We start from the raw sequence: 20,655 nt of genomic DNA, 5'->3' as shown, positions 1-20,655 counted from the left end.
CGATCTGGTAGCGATTAAGTAGGATGATAGAAAACTCTAATTACCAAAACCAATATCGTTATATCTTTAAAACTGTCGTTTGTGTGTCAAATTTCGTTGCTCTAGCTCTTAAAGTCTCTATGATAGGCTGTTGCTACTGATTGAGAATATATATACTTTATATTGACGGAGGTGCTTCTCTCTCCATGTTACATACGTTTCAGCGAATATAATATGCCCTTTTACTTATTTTTATATTTTATGCAGCATTTGCTTATAGTGTAAGTCAAATAATATATAAAATATCACTGTTATATTCATGTCAATGTACATTGTTACCTTGTCGTCAATATGCCTAATCTAGTAGTATGGTGTGTATAATAATAAGGATGTGGTGTGAGAGTTAATACAATAAGCACACGTATTCCCCACAATAAATGCATAAGGGTGATTCAGCGGTGTATGCAACAATTGCTGTAAAACTTGATATAAGTGTTTTAACCCTGGGTCCTTGAAGGACGCTCTCATAGCAACCACTGTGGCAATATTGTTGATTCTCGGATTATTTATAAAGTTCAAAATTCGTATTCTACTTCATTAAAATGTTTGCTCAACTTCACTTTGACGAGGGCCCTTAAAGTTGTGATTAAATCCTAAATTGACTTGAAGATTTATTTGACTCTAATCAATGACTCTGATTATAATAGTCGAAAGGGATCGGTTAGAAGATACCCTGTGAGCAGCCCTCGCTTTAGAAAATTAATAAATTTTTTCTGAATTTACATTATTGCTAAGAAATATTTCTATTACTTAATTTGTTTTAAAGAAAACAATTAGGAAAATAAAAAGAGACTCGAACTTAAATCAAATCTTGTAGTTAAGTACTTTCGAATTGGACATTCCTATATTTATTTTTGTGTTCTTGTATATCTTTGGCATTTATTAATAGTTTGATAAAACGACAAAGCTTTTTTGGCTGATGTCTCGGCTGAGCTTTTAAAAAAACTCTGTAAACAAGTAGACAAACTTCTTAAAGTAAGAACAGGATACCTGATCTAAGCATTCTGCAGACTTAAATCAAAATTGTGTAAGATTGATTTATAACTATAATATGTTTTTGAAATAAGAATTATCCAAGTAAATATCTTGAATGAAGATTGTTCCTATAAATGTTTAAACTCATTTCAGATAATTTAGAGTTCAAATTGATCGTATTAAAATTAAATTTAAAAGGTAAACATTTTAAGGATCGCACATATTCAATTCGGTTCTATTCAAATTTCATTTAAGTTTGGTTTTTTCTCTCTGTGTTTGTATATAGGTGTGCCACACCTCCTTTTTCCTGTTGCGCTTATTATTATAATTTTTTTTTACAAACTTTTTATAAGAAAAATTATGGAATATTATATGTTAAGTAAACCAATAGTTTAAACATTTAATTTATTTGCATATTTAGAAGTTATGGTGACTTATTAAGTATTAAGTTGATAAACTATCGAATCAATCAATCTGTGAGTCCGCAGACAATTGGTACACTAAACTTACGTAGGAACCTATAAATATACAAAAGATATATTCATGAGAAATGTTATAATTAATGAGCACTTGATGCTATAAATAAATCCATTTCTATTCTAAAATGTATCTATGTGTGAATGTGGAAGTTATGTCAATATACATAAACAATAGCTTAAAAAACTATTGTCGCACTTAGACCTTCGGATGTTCTTAAATACTAAATAGTTTTTATTTGTAAGTTTTTATTCCATTGAACATATCTAGAGGCTTCCAGTTATTGCCTTGATGAAATCTTTTCTATAACTAGATGTGTGCCAATACTTTTACACTCCCTTTATAGGTGTACACGTAAGTATAGAAGTGCAGATGTATGTATATAATAAATTAAACAATCTTATAAACACTTTTAGGCATGTAAATACGTATATTAAAAAATACATGCATATTTCGCATTCTGTTAAATTATAAAGATTTGCATTTATCATCATTTCGTTTGCACATACAGCTATTTAAATAAATGTTTTGACAAAATTAAAATTCCTTGTTAAATCAAAATTTATTTTATTCGAGTTCCGTATAGGTCCTATGCTCAAAATTTATATTATAAAATACAAATTATTTTATGACTAATATCAAAACTTAAACATAAGTCTAATATTATGATTTGCATAAAACGATTTTGAGCTATTAATTTATTTTGCATTTTTGTTAAAATATCATTGTTAAATATAGTATTTTTTGGAGCTTTCAATGATCTTTTTAAAGAATGTTTCATTTATTTTCAGTGTCACCTTACATATTTAATATAATAAATGATTCTTTATTCCTCTTAAAACATAATATATTTAAATCTATTGAGTTAACTATTTTTTAAAATAAAAAAACCAACATGTTTTGTGAAAAGAATTACTTGACTAAATGTACAAAGTGTTTTGCATAAAGTTTTGAAAACCTGTGAACAAATGCTGTATGTTTTCCAATTTTCTCGAGCACCACTCAACGTGGTGAGCAATCCCCGAATTCCACAAATGAAAGAGAAAGAGAAAATTCGAGGAATGAGAATACAGAGTAATGAGATTGAGATAGAGACTGAGAACTATTGGCAAAAGCTGTGTGAGATGCCAAAGCTAGTGCTGACGGTGTGTCTGATGTTTGCGATCGGTGCGATCAGTTCGGGAAAATAGAAATTCGAAATTCAGTAATAGATTAACACTCGGGGAGCTCGCTTCGTTTCCACGCAAGGATAATAATTGTGCTGTGTCTCTTGCACTGTGTTATCTGTAGTCTAGTTGTACGTATCAACTTAAATACATACTACGTAATCTGAATACAAACGAGTATGTACATAATGTACATACCTATACGTATACATATGCATATATATGTATATATATTAAAAGATGTGATTATATTTATGTAAAGTGAAAGTGCAATTCAAGTGATAATTTGATCAAAATTAATCAACTGATATATGTAATGGTTATGAAAATATGGGTTCCATATACATAAATATACGTATCTAAATACATATACACAGGCATATACACACACCTATAGCCAAATAAATATGTACAGCTGCGTCTATTCGTGGAATTGTGTAACGGTTGTCGGGCGTATAAATAGAATGGCTCGTTTTAATGAAAATACCAAAAGAAAAATAAAAAGAAAAAAGAAACGAAAGAATAAAGTGATGAAAACTCAGTCGGTATATATAGACAAATGTATATATAATATATATAATGTATAATTTACATTTACATCAAATCCGAATTTACCAAATGCTCAACGGAAAATGGAGAATCATTGTGAAAGCATTGTATCTACAGTGTGTGTGTTTGTGTGTGTGTGTGTGTGTGTGTGTGGGTGTGTGTGTATGTGTGTGTATTGGGAATTTGAAAAAGTGTATATGTACATATTTCTATTCTGGCTTTCACTTTTGTAACACATACACACACATATGTATAAGTATAGGCAATTGTAGATGTGTGAATTCATGTGTGCATGGATATACTCATGGATTTCTATATACACATATATTCTAAAGTATGAATTTCACACATTCTTAGCAAAGAAAAAAATTACAGTGCCCGACAAAATTCTGCAACGATCACCGTTTCCGTCTATAATTTTCAAACATTTCCTGTAGAATTCAAATTTGATTTTCTAGGAAATTAGTTTTTTAATTAAAAGAATATCAATCTGAAAATAGCTCCTCTAAAGTATGTAAATATATATAGATGTGAGGTGGCTGGTGTCAATAATTCTAGAAATGATCAATAATAATTGCATAAAATATGAATAAGTGAGTCAGTGAGTCAGGACAAGTAGTTTTAAGTATATAGATGTACCGTACATTTATGTAAATACATACATATAGTTGTGGATGTTCAGTTCATACATTCTATATATATATATATATTCATTCTATATATTATATACTGTGTATTTGTATGTGTATATACAAACTACAAACGGTGACTACGAATGACTAAAAATAAATCGGGCAGCACATTAAAAATGTTCGGTTTTGTGTGGGGAATTTTTTTTTTCTGTTTTTCTATTAAAAATATTAGTGTCGACAAGAGAGAGGAAAACGATCAAATTTCCATTTTCCAAAATATTGATGAGTCGTGCGCAATGTTTCAACTGTCGTTATATATACGTTTGTATATTTGCATTTATATTTAGGTTTTTGCCGTTTCGGTTATATCTTGAACTTTTATATTCACACTATTTGACAAATAATAATATTACTATTATTTATAAAATACATTATTTGTTTAATAATACATAATAATAACTAATGCAACAATTTTAAACTATATTTATACACTATATTTATATGGTTATCCTAAATGAGTAATATATAATTTATGGCTTTATTTAAAATTTTTCGTTATTACTTTTCTGTTACATATATTGTGTACCTAAAACTTTCCTCGTAAAAAACAATCAATTGTCGCATTAAAAATAAATCGGTCATGTGCGATTAAACACGTACAAGATCAAAACAAAAATAAATTAAAAAGCAACAGATAAATACGTAAAGTATATTTAGAAAATATGCTTAAAGGTGGCGTATTTAATATATTCATTCAGAAGCAAGATATACAAACTAAATTTGCAAGACTAATTAAAATTAATTTATCAATATTTTGTATATACATTTGAATTTCTAGACACATAATAACAATAAAGGGGTAACTATGCAATTCATTTTTCAGACAGTTGAAAAAATTTATTTATTTATTATAATCATTATTATAGAAATTGATATTTATTTAAAACTCATTATCTTATAATATTTAATAATTTATATTTCTCTTTCGAATTAATAAATGCACATGTTCTTTAATAGTATAATTTTTAAGTTAATAATTATTTCAGAAAAATCATCTTATATAAAAGAAGTGCAGTTTTTGTAGTTGAATGCCGAGAATGGACATTAATTTGTTACTTGCTTGTTTTTCGAAAAAAAAACGAATTTTCCTTTTCAACTTTGCAAATTATTAAAGAATAGTGTTGTGAAATGATTCGGTACCCTCAGAACGGACTAGAAAGATATATAAAGTTTTGAATACACTTTAAAATAAATAACGAGGAAGAACTTTTTAATTCACTTAAAATCAATAAAATTAAAGCCGTAAAGGACAGAACAACAATTTTAAAAATTAATTCGATGCACATCACAAATTAAAAATGTATTTTAAGTTTTTTTTTAAATTTTTTAAGATGATTTTAAATCAAGTACAAATTCATGTTAATAATATTTATTATGTTTTAGGTAGAAACTTTACTTTTTTTGCTTTCTAATTAGTCGTAAAGTATGAAACACTATAGTGTGATATAATTTTTGACTATAGATATTTTGTACATCAATTATTATTCAAATTGTAAATAAATTTATTTATGAGTAAATAAAATGTTGTTGAATATATTTTAATATACCGGCTTGCTTCCAATTTTTATCGAGTTTAAGAGCCTGAGCCGTTGAAGACGATAATAAATAAAGAACCCTCAGCATGGGGGTGGCTGAAGATTTCGCTCCCAGCTTTGTGAAGAAACCACAATTGCACCAGGAAGATGACGGCAATCGTTTGATATTTGAATGTCAACTACTATCGTCGCCGAAGCCGGATATCGAATGGTTTCGCAGTGACAACAAATTAACAGAGGATGCTCGAACTAAATTCAAAATCCAGCCCATTGGGGACAACAAGTTTACGGTAGTATTAGAACTGGACGATGTAGTTGAAACAGATGCTGGCCTTTACAAGGTCAAGGCCAAAAACAAATCGGGCGAAGTGTCCGCATCAATTAATTTAAATTTCACACGTAAGTTCTCAAATTGTAAATGCAAATACTATTTTTTTTTTTTTTTAATATGTATACAAGTATATATGTAAAGGAATACCAAGTCTGAATATTTACAGTCAATCTCTAAATTCAGTTTTAAAATACTTAATTTAATCCAAACGTTTTATCTCGAGACTTATTTTCAACAAACATGGCATTTATGTCAATTGATTAAATTTAATTGAAAGTAAAATTACCCAAATACAATTGTTATTTATTAGTAAATTGTATACTGAGTTATTTAAGTTTATAGAGATCAATTATAAAATATATTTATAAGATTAGGATTATGATCAAGAAAAGTTGAAATAAGATTATATTCATTTTGAATTTGATTCATAACGTATTTTTGTACTTATGCGTTCCCTCAACTATGTTCAGCTGCTGACGAACCCAAAGAAAAGTAAGCCACATCAATTCAAAATTATTTATTTATTATTTACTATTACTAATGCTTTCGCAAACCAAATTACGAAAATTGAAAATCTTGATAGCTTTAAGTGTTTCTTGGTAGAGCCGCAATCATGATAGCTAAATAAATTTAAGTATATTATTTATTAATCAAGCTCTTTTTGTTAACTGCTTAATTCATACTACTTATGTTCTATTACCTTAAATTAATGAATGAAATACATGCTTTTTTTTAACAAGTGGGCAAGTTTTCTGTTCTCGAAGACTTAAGGTGAGTTAAGAAGAGCTTCTTCAAAAAACTGATTGTTTTTAAATGTCTGTGTTCAGTCCAAAATTAATTTAAACTGTCCGCCATTTCAATGTTTTAGTGTAAAATATTTTGGATTTTTATGGGCTATCAATTAAAATTGAAGACAAATTGAAGACAAGTTGGACAAGTAAAACATATAAGAATAATAGGAGTTGACTTCTAGATATCCTGTGATAGATTATTTCGTTTTTTATTACCTTTTTTTAGATTTAACTTTTTTCATACTGTATTTCGAATAAGGACCGAAAGGGTTTATAAAACTGCTCTAAATTTTCCTGTGCTTATGCTGTGCCTACTTAGTGCATGTTTATAATTTTCCTCTCTTTACATGTTTAGCTTTAATCTGCTGAGACTGTTATTAATATTGTATTAATTTTACAGACAAATCGACGGAATCGCGCCGACATTCGCGAAAAAACCCGCCATACGACAAGAAGAAGATGGTAAACGTCTTTTATTTGAGTGCCGTGTTAATGCAGATCCCTTACCGAACATCACTTGGTTCCATAATGGTACGCCCGTAAAGGAATCTTCAAGACATAAGGTTAGTTAAATACAGCAAAAGATTATTATTAATGTCGACACTTAAAAGTATGCAACATTTTCTGTAAATCATCATCTCAACGTCATTAGCGCCCTCTATGGCTTAAGAGCAGAAACTAATGTTCGACAGTGCTGAAGAGTGCAGATATTATTTTTTCCAGATTGAAATATTGACTAACCGTATATAAACATAATAAGAAGAATATACGTGTACTTATGCATAGAATAAAACAATTATGTTGTATTATTTCAGCTAACCATCGATAAAGATGTCCACTCGTATTTTGCAACACTTGAAATACAAAATGTTACAGTTGAGGATGCTGGCAAATATAAAGTGAATGCAAAAAACGAGCTGGGAGAAAGTAATGCGACAATCAGCCTCAACTTTGACAGTAAGTGATGGTTTTGCCAGCTCATTTCAATCCCTATCACAATGGGATTTGTTTAAAATTTGCATCTCATAATGAGATTATTTGGAAGATCAATTTGTATTTGTTGATCTCGCACTTTAATTTATGTTGAAAATTTCAAATGTAATAGTCTCATTGAAAGTTGTAGTTTTAAACAAATCTATTATAATTATGAACTATATATTTTTGCATTTTAAATAAAGCTTCATCATGTTCGCGTAGCCGCAGCTTGGATCTATGTTCTTGTCTAATATCGTGATAAAGCTACTATTTTAACATAATTGTTTTAATAACTAACTAATTAACATCATAGCATAAACGATTACACTTGAATCTCTATAAAATTAGCATTCAACATATATTAGAATTCAAGCAGACCTTTAACCTGGCGATTTCGCTAGCGAATGCAACTGATTTTCATTGTCCGAGTCCTTTTCTACTTATACTGAGTGAAGTGTGAAGGAAAAGGATGTGAGCTTGGAGTCCTGTATTAAAGCCCAATGTTGCATTTGCGATGCTGCTAATAAATAATATTGATCTGCAATATTCAAAAACTTATATGGAAAATCGATAAATCGTGGAATCTATATAATTTTGTCTATGAAAAGAAAATTAGATATTTCGATGTTTCGATGTTTAAAATTAAATTTAAGATTGATGTTCAGTTTGGATTAACGCCATTATTCTAATATATAATACACTGTTTTAGATTTTTGTCTTTTAAACATTCCTTGAAATGAGCAAGTTTGAATTCTATTAAATTAAGTATTTTTCGATAAATTAACAACATGGCAAAGCGCTTGCCGAAAAACAATCGATAAAATTGAAAGCACATCAGTAAAAAATAAATACTTGAGGAAACTTATCAAATCGATATCGACAAAGCTTTTTGGAAGTTAATATCGATGTGCTTTCGCAATTTTCTCATGGATATCAATATCAATATCAATATCGACATTTTGCATTCGATTTACATAAGTAAGCTGGACAGGTTTTCTTTAAGATTGTATGGATGTAAAAGTAGAATTAATAGATTAAATCAATAATTGATATGCTACTGAGCCTAATCCTAAAATTTGAATTAATTTCGTAGACTATATAATTGTGAGTGTAATAATGATATTAGTCATGAAAGCGATATAATTATATAATATTTAATATAGTGTGTAAATAAAATAATATGTATGTGCAAATGTCTAATTAGATCTTACTTATGATTTATGAATAATGAATAACGAACTATTGACTATGAATTATGAATTATGATTTGTGTAACATGGAAACTTCAACTTCATAGGCGACGAGGCTCCCGTGCCGGAGAGCACAGATGGAATTAGACCGACATTTACGGAGCGTCCCGTTATTTGCCAAAGCGAAGATGGCGGAAATGTCACATTTGAATGTAGATGCGTTGGAGATCCCACACCAACGGTTACCTGGTACGCAAATGAATATCAATATCTGAGCAAAACTGAGCGTCTTTAAGTATCTACATAAATATTTAAAAGTCTCTTTAAACAATTTGAATTCTTAATAACCTGATAATATTAATACGGAAGGAACATTCAATTATTTTTGACGTATTCCGAATCCGAAACTGAATCTGCATCTGAATCTGAGCTTTGGAAACATTTCAAACTTAACTAAGAGTAATAACCGTTTTTCGAAACCGTTTAACATAAAAGGTCCCACGGCGAGACTGTATTGAGCGAGGGCAAACGCTACAAAATGTCATTGACTCTGGATCAGAAACTATATCATATGGCACGATTAGAGATAAGCAGCGTTGTCTCCAGCGATCAGGGCGAGTATCGAGCCCAAGCGAAAAATAAACATGGCACCGGTGTGGCAACGATTAATTTAAATTTTGAAAGCGGCTCGAAAAAGTAAGGCAATACCTTCCAATTTCAATTCCAATTGCAATTCCAATCCAATTAACGTTTATACGTACAGAATTCCTGATGGTAAGTCGCCGCGTTTCCCTAAAAAGCCAACAATACGACAAGAGGAGGACATATTGATAATGGAATGTATACTGGAAGCACATCCAGTGCCGGATATAACCTGGTATTGCTCAGATAAGCAAATCACAGACAATCAAAGAACCAAAATGACCCGCAAGGCAATTACCAAAGATAGTTATATCTTAACCCTCGAGATACAAAATCCAACTAAAGATGATGGAGGCAACTACAGATGCAACGCGATAAATATGTTTGGGGAAAGCAATGCAAATATAGCGCTTAACTTCCAAGGTATATCAATTCCATATTTTATTTCAACTGTAATTACAACAATTATTACCTTAAGCAGAACGTGCCATTTGTACACTGTACACTGTACGCGGTACACACTGTACTTTGTACTGTTCCATCCACAACCACAACCAATCGATTAGAATTTATTTGATAAATGTACTTCAATCTCAATTCGAATTTAAATTATGTATGCAATATTCTAAGTATTAACAACTAACATGTAATTTAATAGAAAATCAATACACACTAATTTTTCATTGTACTTTTTCTTTTTCTTTTGTGACGAATTTTTCAAAAAGTTTTAAAGAAAAGGAACAATGTTTGAACCCAATTCTTGGGTTATACTCTACACAGAAAAATGAAGTCAGGAATAAAATCAATCCTTTTTTTCGAAAATAGCTAAAACCTATTTCAACATTTTAATTTTAAGAATGATTTTCATTTTCTGTGTACTCTTACAATACTAACAAAGCCTTTTACCATGCTCGACAATTTAAATCACAAATTTTCACTTGGAACCAATATTTTTGGAGCACTCATTTATGTAATGAAGATTTGTAGAAATTTAATATTAAATATCTCTGTATTTAACTTAAATTTTCTTGAATTCATCGTAGGCGCAAATGATGCAAATGGATTTGCACCCTCGTTTATTGAGAAACCAAGGATTATACCAAATGAAACAGGAACTTTAATCACCATGAAGTGCAAGTGCAAAGCGAAACCAGAACCAACTGTGAGTTGGTACAGAGGACAAGACCTCGTGGAGAAGAGTAAAAAAATCAAAATCAATAGCACAGTTATTGCTGAAGACACCTACGAATTGACGTTGGAAATTAAGGTATGATTTATAAAAATTCGATTCATCACGTTTAATTCGAAGATGTTTTCTTTAAAAATCATAGTTCTTAAACTCATTTCTAGTCCCCGCTTTTTGAGTTGAAAAGTCTTGTGTTTTTAGGCATTACATTGAACAAATATATTTATTAAGGACAATTGATCTTTTGATTCTATAAAAGTCCGGGTGCTAAATAGTGTTTTGATACCAATCTTGTCAGGATCGGAATAAAAACCCTAAAGATATGCTATTTATAACGTGTTAAAAATTTAAAAAATACATTTTTCAACTCAATAAGCGGGGACTACGAATATATTTTAAAAATATGGTTTCTTGGTGAAAACATCTTGGAATTGAGCGTATACAACACCCTTGGGCTACCATTTTTCATCTTTTCGATGGGGATGGCGAGCCCTATAGTATACATAATATTAATTTTGAAAACCCATTTGATTAAATTTATTATTAAAACGAATTTTAATTTAAAAATAGGATCCTGGCGCAACTGATGGTGGCACTTACAGATGCAATGTGAAAAATGAATACGGTGAATCAAATGCTAATTTGAATCTAAATATTGAAGCTGAACCCGAGCCTGAGGGCGAAGGTCCAACGTTCATTGAAAAGCCGCGCATTATATCGGAAAATAACGGTAAACTTGTTATAATGGAGTGCAAGGTTAAGGCAGATCCAAAACCAGATATCGTATGGTTCCGCAATGGTGAGGTCATTAAGGAGACCAACAAGCTCAAAATGTCCATGGAACAGCGTGGAGATCAATACTATATCAAATTGGAATTGATTGATCCTCAGTTGGAAGACTCGGGTCTTTACAAATGTAACATTAAGAACACATTGGGCGAACTGAACGCCAATCTCACTCTTAACATTGAAAGTAAGTATCGAAATTTGTAATTATTGAAGAAATAAATAATAAACAGCGGTTCAGTTTCAAAATATACAAGGGAAAAAATTAAAAAAATTTGTAATTTTACGAGATATATTCAAATATTACATAACTAAATTTAATTTAAATGCATCATCAATTAAGAAGACAAAACATGTTTAAAAATATTGCTTGTTAAAATTGGTTGAGATTTGACAGAGTTATAAAAGTTCAAAATTGACCAAAAATGTTCAAAAGAAAAAAATGATCGTATGCATTATTTTCATTGCAAATTCTATAATTTATTTGATAGTTCTTCATAGTTACTCCAAAATATTGGAGATTTGCAGCCTTGGTATCTCACTAATTACGACTTTAACGACCTTTTCAGTTGTACCTGTTATCAAGGACAAGCCCAAAATTATTAAGATCATTAAGAAGCGAACTGTGGTTATCGAATGCACCGTTTCATCGAAATTCGAACCAAAATGCACTTGGTACAAGGAAACTAATACGGTTCAAGAAAGCAAACGTCACGTTTACATCGTGGAAAAGACTAAAGAAGGCGAATTTGCTGTTAAGCTGGAGATCAATGAGGTTGAAGACACTGATAAGGGCGCTTACAAATTGGTGGCCAGTAACGAGAAGGGAGAAGCAGTGTCGCAAGTTGTCAATCTTGTTGACATTCCGGAGGAAGAACGCAAACCTACGAAACCAGAAATTAGCCGTAAACTTGTGGATCAAAAGGTCACTGAATCAAAGACTTTTGAGCTATTGATCAGTCTTAAGCAATCGGATCGCAAGTGTAAAGTGGAGTGGTTCAAGGGAAGCACTCTCATTCGGGAGACAAAGGATATTACAACCACATTTGATGGAACTACGGCAAGACTAACATTCAGTTCTGCCAGATCCGAGCATACATCAAATTATAAGGTCGTGGTTGTAAACGAGGCTGGCAAGGATGAGTCAACTTGCAAGATCACTGTGGAGAAGAAGGACAAAAAGAAAGATGAGAAGGCTGAACAAGAAAAGGAAGAAGCTGAAAAGAAACGAAAGGTAATTAAAGCTGAAACTGAAAATGAATCTGAAACAGAAACAGAAACTGCAACTAAACATGTGAAGCAACAAGAAATTATACAACAACAACAACAACAACAAATTCAACAACAAAATGTCAAAGTCCAGAAACGTGTGGTTGATAATCAAGAAATCCAAATAGTCTCCAAGAATCAACAATCAGTCCTTATAGTAGAACAAGCTGAAGAGCAGCAGGTTTCTTCTAGTTTTCAACAAAAACAACAACAACAACAGGTCTCTTCTAGTTTCCAACAACAACAGGTTTCCACTAGTTTCCAACAACAACAGGTTTCCACTAGTTTCCAACAACAACAACAACAGGTTTCTTCTAGTTTACAAGAACAACAAGTCCAACTTAGAAAAATGAGCGTTCAAGAGAAAAGCTCACAGAGTTCAACTCAACTTCAATCCAAAATATCCACTTCCACAACGGTTAGTTTTATCAAATTTAACATTCCCAGTTTCATAAAATTTAAGTTGAAAATCCTTTAAAAACATAGGAACAAACATTTGAAATTTGAATTGAAAATCAATTCCAAAAATCAACTAAATCAACAGTCATCAGATTGTGACTGTCTGTAAATTGCATGAATGTTTTTTTCGAATTAGCTTTTTACATACCCTGTACATAATTATGCACATACATACATACATCTGGATATCTAGAAGGGAACTGGAATAGATTGTCTCGACTATTAATACAGAATCAGAATATATAAACTCTATAAGGTCGGTGGTAAAAAAAATCCCTGTCGATTAGAATCTTCTCTATATCCGATCTATATATATATATATCTAATCGGTCTCAAATCTATATCAATATCCAATTTTCAAGGGTTTCGAAAATGTATCTCATTGGAATGATTTATTTAAATGTCGTCTTATTGGTAAATCATCCTTTATTTGTTTATATTTTTTTTGTTATTTTTTTTACTATTGTTTTATTAAAAAATCATCTTAAATAAATAAATACGTAGTCCCAGCGGTATATATTAATTATCAGTGAGCTCAGACCTATGTATGTATGTATGTATATATGTATTATGTTTGCCTCCACACAACCAAATATGTTTTAAACAAAAAAGCGGTTATTTTTGAACAATTAAGTTAATTCCTGTATTGCATTAAAATCATGATTATTAACGAATATAGAACTAACTATTTTAGCTACAGTCGGGAGTGACTTTGTACCAGATACCTAAGCTCAAATCTCGAAGTGCTAAGGAATCTCAACTGGATATTTCTCAATCGAAAGATTCGAAGTCGAAAACGATCTTTGGCGTGAAATTAGCTCCTGTCAAGCACGTTTTAAGTGATGAGGTTTGAAATAGACCAAAACTTTAGATATTTTTGACAATGTTACCATGTCTCTCTTTCTTTCACTCTTTCTCTCTATTTCTCTTTTTATTTCACTTGAATCAGAACTTCTATATCTGATTCACTGGCACAGAACTTATTCTGATATCTTCTTTCGACTTTCTAACTAGTATAAAGAAAGTCTCAACACAATTTATTTACATCTTACTATGTTCGAGTGTTTATGGTTCAATTCTCAACTGCATATTTCTCTGGCATCGGATTTTATACCTTCTAAGTGTAAATGTTAATGAATAATACAAAAAAACAAGTAATTAACCTGCACTCATAAGATATTTTTAATTGGAATCATACAACCATCAATCCATTTAATTATTAAAATATAATTTAAGATCCGAACGTATCAAATAAATCATATGAGAGCAGGTTTTGAGCAATTTTATCGCACATTAATTTAATATTTCTTCGTACTTCAGTGTAAGTGTATGTACATTAATGTATTTACACACACTTACCAAAAATAAATATTAATTACATTTTCACATACTAACATTGTATCTTTCTATGAAATTGTCAATAACAAATAAAAAACACACACAAACACATTAATGAACTGAAAAAGGCTGAAGAAGTGAAAGCAGAAGATAAGCCCAAAGATCAAGAGCCAGAAAAACAGGAAGAGGTTGAAGAGAGCAATATAAAGGACGACAAGAGTGAGCAGAATAAAAAAGAGGAGGAAGCTGCTGTCGCGAAACCTGAAACTAAAAATAAATCAGATAAATCAGATGATAATCTGAATGAAGTGGAAGACAAGCCAAAGAAGAAAACAGACAAACCTAAACCCGATGACAAAGAAAAAACACTTTCCGAAGAACAGATACAAAATGACAAGAAAGAGAAAATTGCGGAAAAGAAAAAAGATGATGACGATAAAAAAGTCAAGTCTTTGGAAAAGAAAAAAGACGAAGCACAGCCAGAAGAAAAGATAAAAACGGACAAAAAAGAAAAACCTGCAGAAAAGAAAAAGCCCGAAAAATTTTCCGAAGAGCAGGCTACTAAAGAAAGTCCGAAATCCAAGGCCCAAGATAAGCATAAAGAAACTGAATCTCAGCCAGAGGTTAAGAAAAGCGTTGAGGTTAAGAAAAAGGAGCCCAAAGAGCAATCCAATATATCTAGTGCAAATAACGATCTTGAAGAAGATGCACCAGAGGTAAGGACAAATATATCCTATAGAGAAAGCTTTAGATACAAAACGGATATATTATTTCGACGCAATTCACAGAAAAAACACACAAATGCAAACAGAACGCTCTATGTTTAACAAGCATGTCAAATTTTATGTTAATGCTGATATTAATGTTAGTCTAACTAACCAATTTCAATTATAAATTCCATTTGACTGATTCAAGATTTTTTAATAATTATAGCAAGGACCCGCGGAACAAATAGGCTTGAAGAAGGTTGAACGCAAGGTAAGTTCTTAAAGTTCAATTAAACAAAAAACATTTAAATTTTAAAAAGCATCTAGACTTAATTAGATTGTTTAGATTTTAAATAGATTTAAACAAGTTGGGATTTAAGTAAATCTTTCACTCATACAATATTGAACCTACACTATCCAAAATCCAAGTGTATTCATTTTCTGTGATCAAATATTTATCGATTACATGTTTAATTGTTCAGGCCAGTGTTGTGTCCATTAAAGAAGAATCTACATCCGAGGTACGCCGTAAGTCCATAATCAAGACGAACGAGGAATCCGTGGTTGAAGATACGAAAGTATCATCAAGAAGATCCTCACTTGCGGTAAGAGAGCATGAATTGAGTGTGAACATGTATATAAATATGTATGTATGTATGTTTTTTTTTTTAAATGTCTCCTCAAAAGATTGATAGCTCCGTATCAGAGTCCCGACGATCATCTATTGTCGATAAGAAAGCATTGGAGGTACGTAAAATGTGGAGTATGGTATATCAAATATACATTATTATTATCTTATTCGTAAGATTGCAAGTATCTTTAGATATACGTTTGGCATAATTTAATAGTGTGTATAGACTCTAAGGGTAATTCCTACATATCTACATACTCGTACTCGTTTATATCTGTATATATAAATATATTCCGACACAGGAAAATGTTAGCAGCAAAAAAATTGAGGCTAATAAAAATCCACAAGCCATTAAGGAAGAAATACCCAAGCTGAAGCCAGCAGAGAAACGTCGTGTGCCCAAGGTGAGAAAATGGACCATATAGGACCATATAGGAGCTATATAAAAAAAAGTGGAACATCGCACCTATATATGGCTCTTCGTACTTCTGTTTCTAAATTTAAAATCTCTTCTATCTCTGCCAAGTCGCCAACAAGCTGCGTCTACAAAATTCATATACATATGCATATTGTGTAGAACAGAATAGTATTATATTTATATATAACTTTAGGAAATTCACATTTTGAGCACCATTGATTCGTTTTTTGCGCAAATAAAAAACTGGTATTATAGGTGTATCCAATAACTATTTTCTTAGATGCGTCAATCGTTTTTTATTAACTAAGTATTTATGTTAAATAAAAATCACCATATTATTTACTAAAGTAATAGGAATGGTAAAAGAGATGCACACATATGTATATGTATATAAATATCTTTGCTTAATGCTTTTCTATCTATGGTAACTATCTAATCTATTGTATCTAGTTATCTATCTATCTATCTATTTCTTATGTTTTCTGCATGAATGTGACTATATTGTATTTATATCTGTCTTCATAATATATAAAATCGTAAATCTATCTATCGTCTATTCTCGTATATTATTACTATATCTGTCGATGAATCTTTATATCTAACAGTTGATCTATCTATCTATCTTTATTTAACTATGAAACTATTGCTAACATTTTCAAATTGCGCAGATAAATCAATCGATCATGCAGTTTGAATTGAATGTGTCGTTTATGTTCTCAATTGAAAAGAAGAAAAAATATCGAAAACTAAAAAAATATATTGTATTTATTGGAATACATTTTTTTTTTTTGTAGTATTTTGGGTATACTATAATTTTGAAATAATTTAAAATTATTCATTAATTCAATCAACTTTTTTATATAGAAAACAATTCAAAGTTATTTCTTAATTTTTGTAATGAAGAATTTTCAATTTATGTTTTGTCGGTCTTTTTATTCAGTAAATAATAAATATTAGAATTTTATATATTTTCAAAAGTTCTTACCATTTTCACGTATTCTGTACTTTATGGTATTGGAATTATCTCCAAAATTCGATTGATCTGCGCTATAACTGCTTAGAGTAAAAAATTCAAATTTCGTATAATTCATTAAATGTTTGTTCTATACTAAATGTTATTGTATTGTGATTGTCGCAATGTATAAAATAGGCTGTAGAAGATCCAAAGCCAGCCGAAGAACTACCAAAGTTGCGAAAAACATCTATTGCCCAGCCAAAAGAAGAAGCAAAGCCCGAAGCCGCTAAACCAAAGGCCAAAGCAAAGCCAAAAGCGAAGCCAAAGTATGAGGAGCTTCCAGAAATTCCAGATTATGAACGACCCGCTCTCGAAAAATATGAGAAGTCGGATTTCACGCCAAGCGATTTTGCTCGTGAACTCGAAATTCCCAACAAAATGGAAAAACCGATATTGGACGCTGCCAAAAAGCCAACAGAGATCGAGCCCCAAAAGAATGGATTGGCTAAGGTAAGCACTCTATAAAAGTCCCAAATTCAACAAATATTAATGTATTCTTAAATAAAATTTATTAAAAATTAAATCTCAACATACATATTAATAGCTTTAATTAAAAACTAAATGTAAATGTTATTCGTTTCGATTTTATTCTGTTTTTATGTGTTTATGTGTCCGTATCTGTCTCTATATCTTTGCCGGAACGCAGAAGAGTGAAATAATAGAACAGCCAATGGAGCAACCGAAAGGTATTAAAATTGGCAAAGGCAAATTACCTGTTGATGAGGATGTTAGAGACGGCGCTAAGCTTAAGCCCGTAATTGTTGAACCAGAGGTATGATTATAATCCGATTCTACGCTCTAACAGTAGTAGAGTTCATAAAAAAACATACAAAGATATGTTACATAATTCATCAATATTTAAATCAATATCCTGTTCTTTCCTTATCTGTACATTCGACCCATAAAATACATCAACACATGCAATCACAATATAACAGAAGGATATACCAAAAGAAAACGCTGATAAAACAGAGGTAAGAGTCGATATTGTACATTATCTAACTAAACTTCCATTTGTGAGCTGTATAACATGACCGAATTATCCTTACTCTTTTCGAATGTATTATAAAATTGAAATTTTTTGAAAACAAATTACAAACATTGTTATCAAAAAATCCGATATCTGAGTGTTGATCAATTTGTTCAGATAAAAAATGTTTGAGTCTTAAACAAAAAAAAAAAATAAAATAAAAAATGGAAACTAAATCAAACTCAATTCGAGTGGACCCATTTTCTTATCTACAAAAATTCCTTAATGATCTCATATAAGCGTTATGAGTTTAACCAAATCGAATCTTGAAAAACAGTCATTTAGATGAATTGAAAGAAATTTGTGGCTTAATTAAAATATTTTTACCTAATAAATGCACTTAAATTTTTATTTTAAATTTTAATTAATTTAAATGTAATTTGGCATTTTCACAGAAATTTATGAAAAACTATATATATATATATATATATATATATATATATTTTTTAATTTTTATTATACATATTTTAAAATGTCTTTTATTATTCATTTTTATTAGCTAAATTGCAAATAAAAGTTAAATATATTTGTAAATTTTATTATTTTTTAAATTTTTTTTAAGTTAATATTATTAAAGCGTATTTTAATTGCAAATTTCGGTAATTTTAAAAACAAAGATCTCAAGTAATTCGAAAAGATAAGAAAATGTGTTTTTGAGTAAAAATGTAAAATATAAAGGCATTAAAAATGCATACCTCTCAGGACCTTAAACCATCTCTGATGGATATTATAAAGCAACGACGTCGTTCCTCCGTTAGAAGCTTAATGACCAAGGAACCCATTCAGAACGAGTCCTTCCTTGGTGTAGTTTTGAAGCCCGTATTAAAGGATGCTAAAGAGCAAGTTGAGCCCCAGCAAGCTAAACAATTACTTAAGGTAAAATTGTTATTAAAGCTCTGTGCTTTACTATCTTCTCTCTTCTCTCTTCTTCTCTCCTGTCTTCTCTGTTATCTCTGTTATTATAACAACATTCTTATACAAATTTCTACTTTTCTCTCTATCTTCAAATATTTCTCTCTCCTTTCTCATTATTTTTCTACTATTTTCACTTTAGTATTATATGAGTCGAGTCGATTACAAATTATTATTTTGACAACTTCTGCCTGAATACAAAAGTTGATTGGGTCAACACTTAAAAATAACTTATTCTTAATTACAATAGTTGATTTTTCAAAATTCAATTACTTGAATCTCTACGCTTCAATTTTATTCTTTTGTTTCTTTTCTGAACTTGCTCTTTTTTTATCTTTGCACCTCCTTTCTCTGCTCTGTCCTGATCTCTATATTACTGTTTCAGTATTTACGCAAAAATATTTAAGAATAAGGAATTATCTTTTGTTGAAGAACGTGGGTGTGTGGACAATTTAATTGTTGGTCATAACCGCTTGCCTTGGAATTATTTCTTTTATTTCGCAATATTATAATTGATTATTCAGTTAATTCAGACGCTTTAATAATTAAATATTTCAAAGAGCTGGGATTGGCTCTTGGAAAACTATTTTTAAAATCGGGGCCATTAAATCAAATATTATTTAATTAATACTAGCCACACAAATAAAAAAACAAGTCCGTATTTCAACGTCTATACTGAATATAAAATCATATATTGCTGTTGCTTGCTTTTCAACTGAATATATTGCTTCTATTTCAACGCGCTATTTTGTACTAAATTTTGTAAACTCCTATTTATTTATCCACTATATCAAACAATATTTGGCTTGGTTCAGGCAAATGTGACGGAACAATTTAGTCCCATGAAAGCAACCAAAGCTCAAATATCTGATATGAAAAAGCCCGAACCCATACCCACTATTGTGGATGATTATGAACGTCCCAAGTTAGAAAAGTATGAACGTGTCGATATTGAGAAAACTAAACCTGAGAAACCCACACCTGTTATTAACTCCCCGGAAGTACCAGAAGTCAAACTATCTGTGGAAAATCCAAAGGTAAATTAATTTAGATGACACTCTTCATTTCATGAAACTATAAGTATATTATATATATTATTTTGATATTAATACTTATGTATTTAAGTATACTAGAGAATAAACATGCTTAAATTGCACAACAGAAGCAAGAATATATATACACATTTATATCGGTGTGTGTGTGTATATATATATATTTGGTTATGTATACTCGCGGAATCGGAGGCAGCTTTCTTTTCAATTTTCTCAATTTTGTGTGTTATGTATATTATATATATATATATATGTACATATATAAAATTATATTTTTATATTTTAATGTGTGAAAATCTTTTGTCAAAAATATTTCAACTCATATCTCGTATACCTATCCAAATGTTTGATGTCTGTCTCATCTTGTCTTTCATGACAAACGGTTTAAATTATACATACACATAAAACCACATATTCTGCATATCGCGAACAAAAATTTAATAACAAAAAAACGAAAAATCGAAAAAAATAGAACACAAAAAAAATAGGA

General features: G+C 30.3%; 1 protein-coding gene across 8 annotated transcripts in view; it reads left to right on the top strand.

The window, feature by feature from the left end:
• Positions 1-2,624: 2,624 nt before the first annotated feature.
• Positions 2,625-20,655, top strand: part of LOC117780575 (twitchin) — a 61,063-nt gene continuing 43,032 nt past the window's right edge. For 3 of the 8 annotated variants that reach the window (XM_034617733.1, XM_034617506.1, XM_034617278.1), the window contains exons 1-21: positions 2,625-2,788; positions 5,469-5,832; positions 6,235-6,256; positions 6,956-7,118; positions 7,371-7,512; positions 8,828-8,969; positions 9,216-9,416; positions 9,484-9,785; positions 10,406-10,629; positions 11,119-11,521; positions 11,904-12,568; positions 14,529-15,116; positions 15,334-15,378; positions 15,590-15,712; positions 15,795-15,854; positions 16,041-16,142; positions 17,307-17,621; positions 17,818-17,943; positions 18,110-18,145; positions 18,904-19,077; positions 19,929-20,150. In XM_034617733.1, coding sequence (XP_034473624.1) covers positions 5,520-5,832; positions 6,235-6,256; positions 6,956-7,118; positions 7,371-7,512; positions 8,828-8,969; positions 9,216-9,416; positions 9,484-9,785; positions 10,406-10,629; positions 11,119-11,521; positions 11,904-12,568; positions 14,529-15,116; positions 15,334-15,378; positions 15,590-15,712; positions 15,795-15,854; positions 16,041-16,142; positions 17,307-17,621; positions 17,818-17,943; positions 18,110-18,145; positions 18,904-19,077; positions 19,929-20,150 — 4,368 coding nt within the window. In that variant the 5' untranslated portion in view covers positions 2,625-2,788; positions 5,469-5,519. Of the gene's footprint in view, positions 2,789-5,468; positions 5,833-6,234; positions 6,257-6,504; positions 6,536-6,955; positions 7,119-7,370; positions 7,513-8,827; positions 8,970-9,215; positions 9,417-9,483; positions 9,786-10,405; positions 10,630-11,118; positions 11,522-11,903; positions 12,569-14,528; positions 15,117-15,333; positions 15,379-15,589; positions 15,713-15,794; positions 15,855-16,040; positions 16,143-17,306; positions 17,622-17,817; positions 17,944-18,109; positions 18,146-18,903; positions 19,078-19,928; positions 20,151-20,655 lie in introns of all 8 variants that reach the window. The other 5 variants (XM_034617658.1, XM_034617349.1, XM_034617583.1 and 2 more) reach the window with 3 other exon arrangements.

Source organism: Drosophila innubila, chromosome 4 (genome assembly GCF_004354385.1).
Source record: "Drosophila innubila isolate TH190305 chromosome 4, UK_Dinn_1.0, whole genome shotgun sequence".
In the NCBI taxonomy this organism is placed as follows: domain Eukaryota; kingdom Metazoa; phylum Arthropoda; class Insecta; order Diptera; family Drosophilidae; genus Drosophila; species Drosophila innubila.
This window is presented reverse-complemented; position numbering and strand designations above follow the sequence as displayed.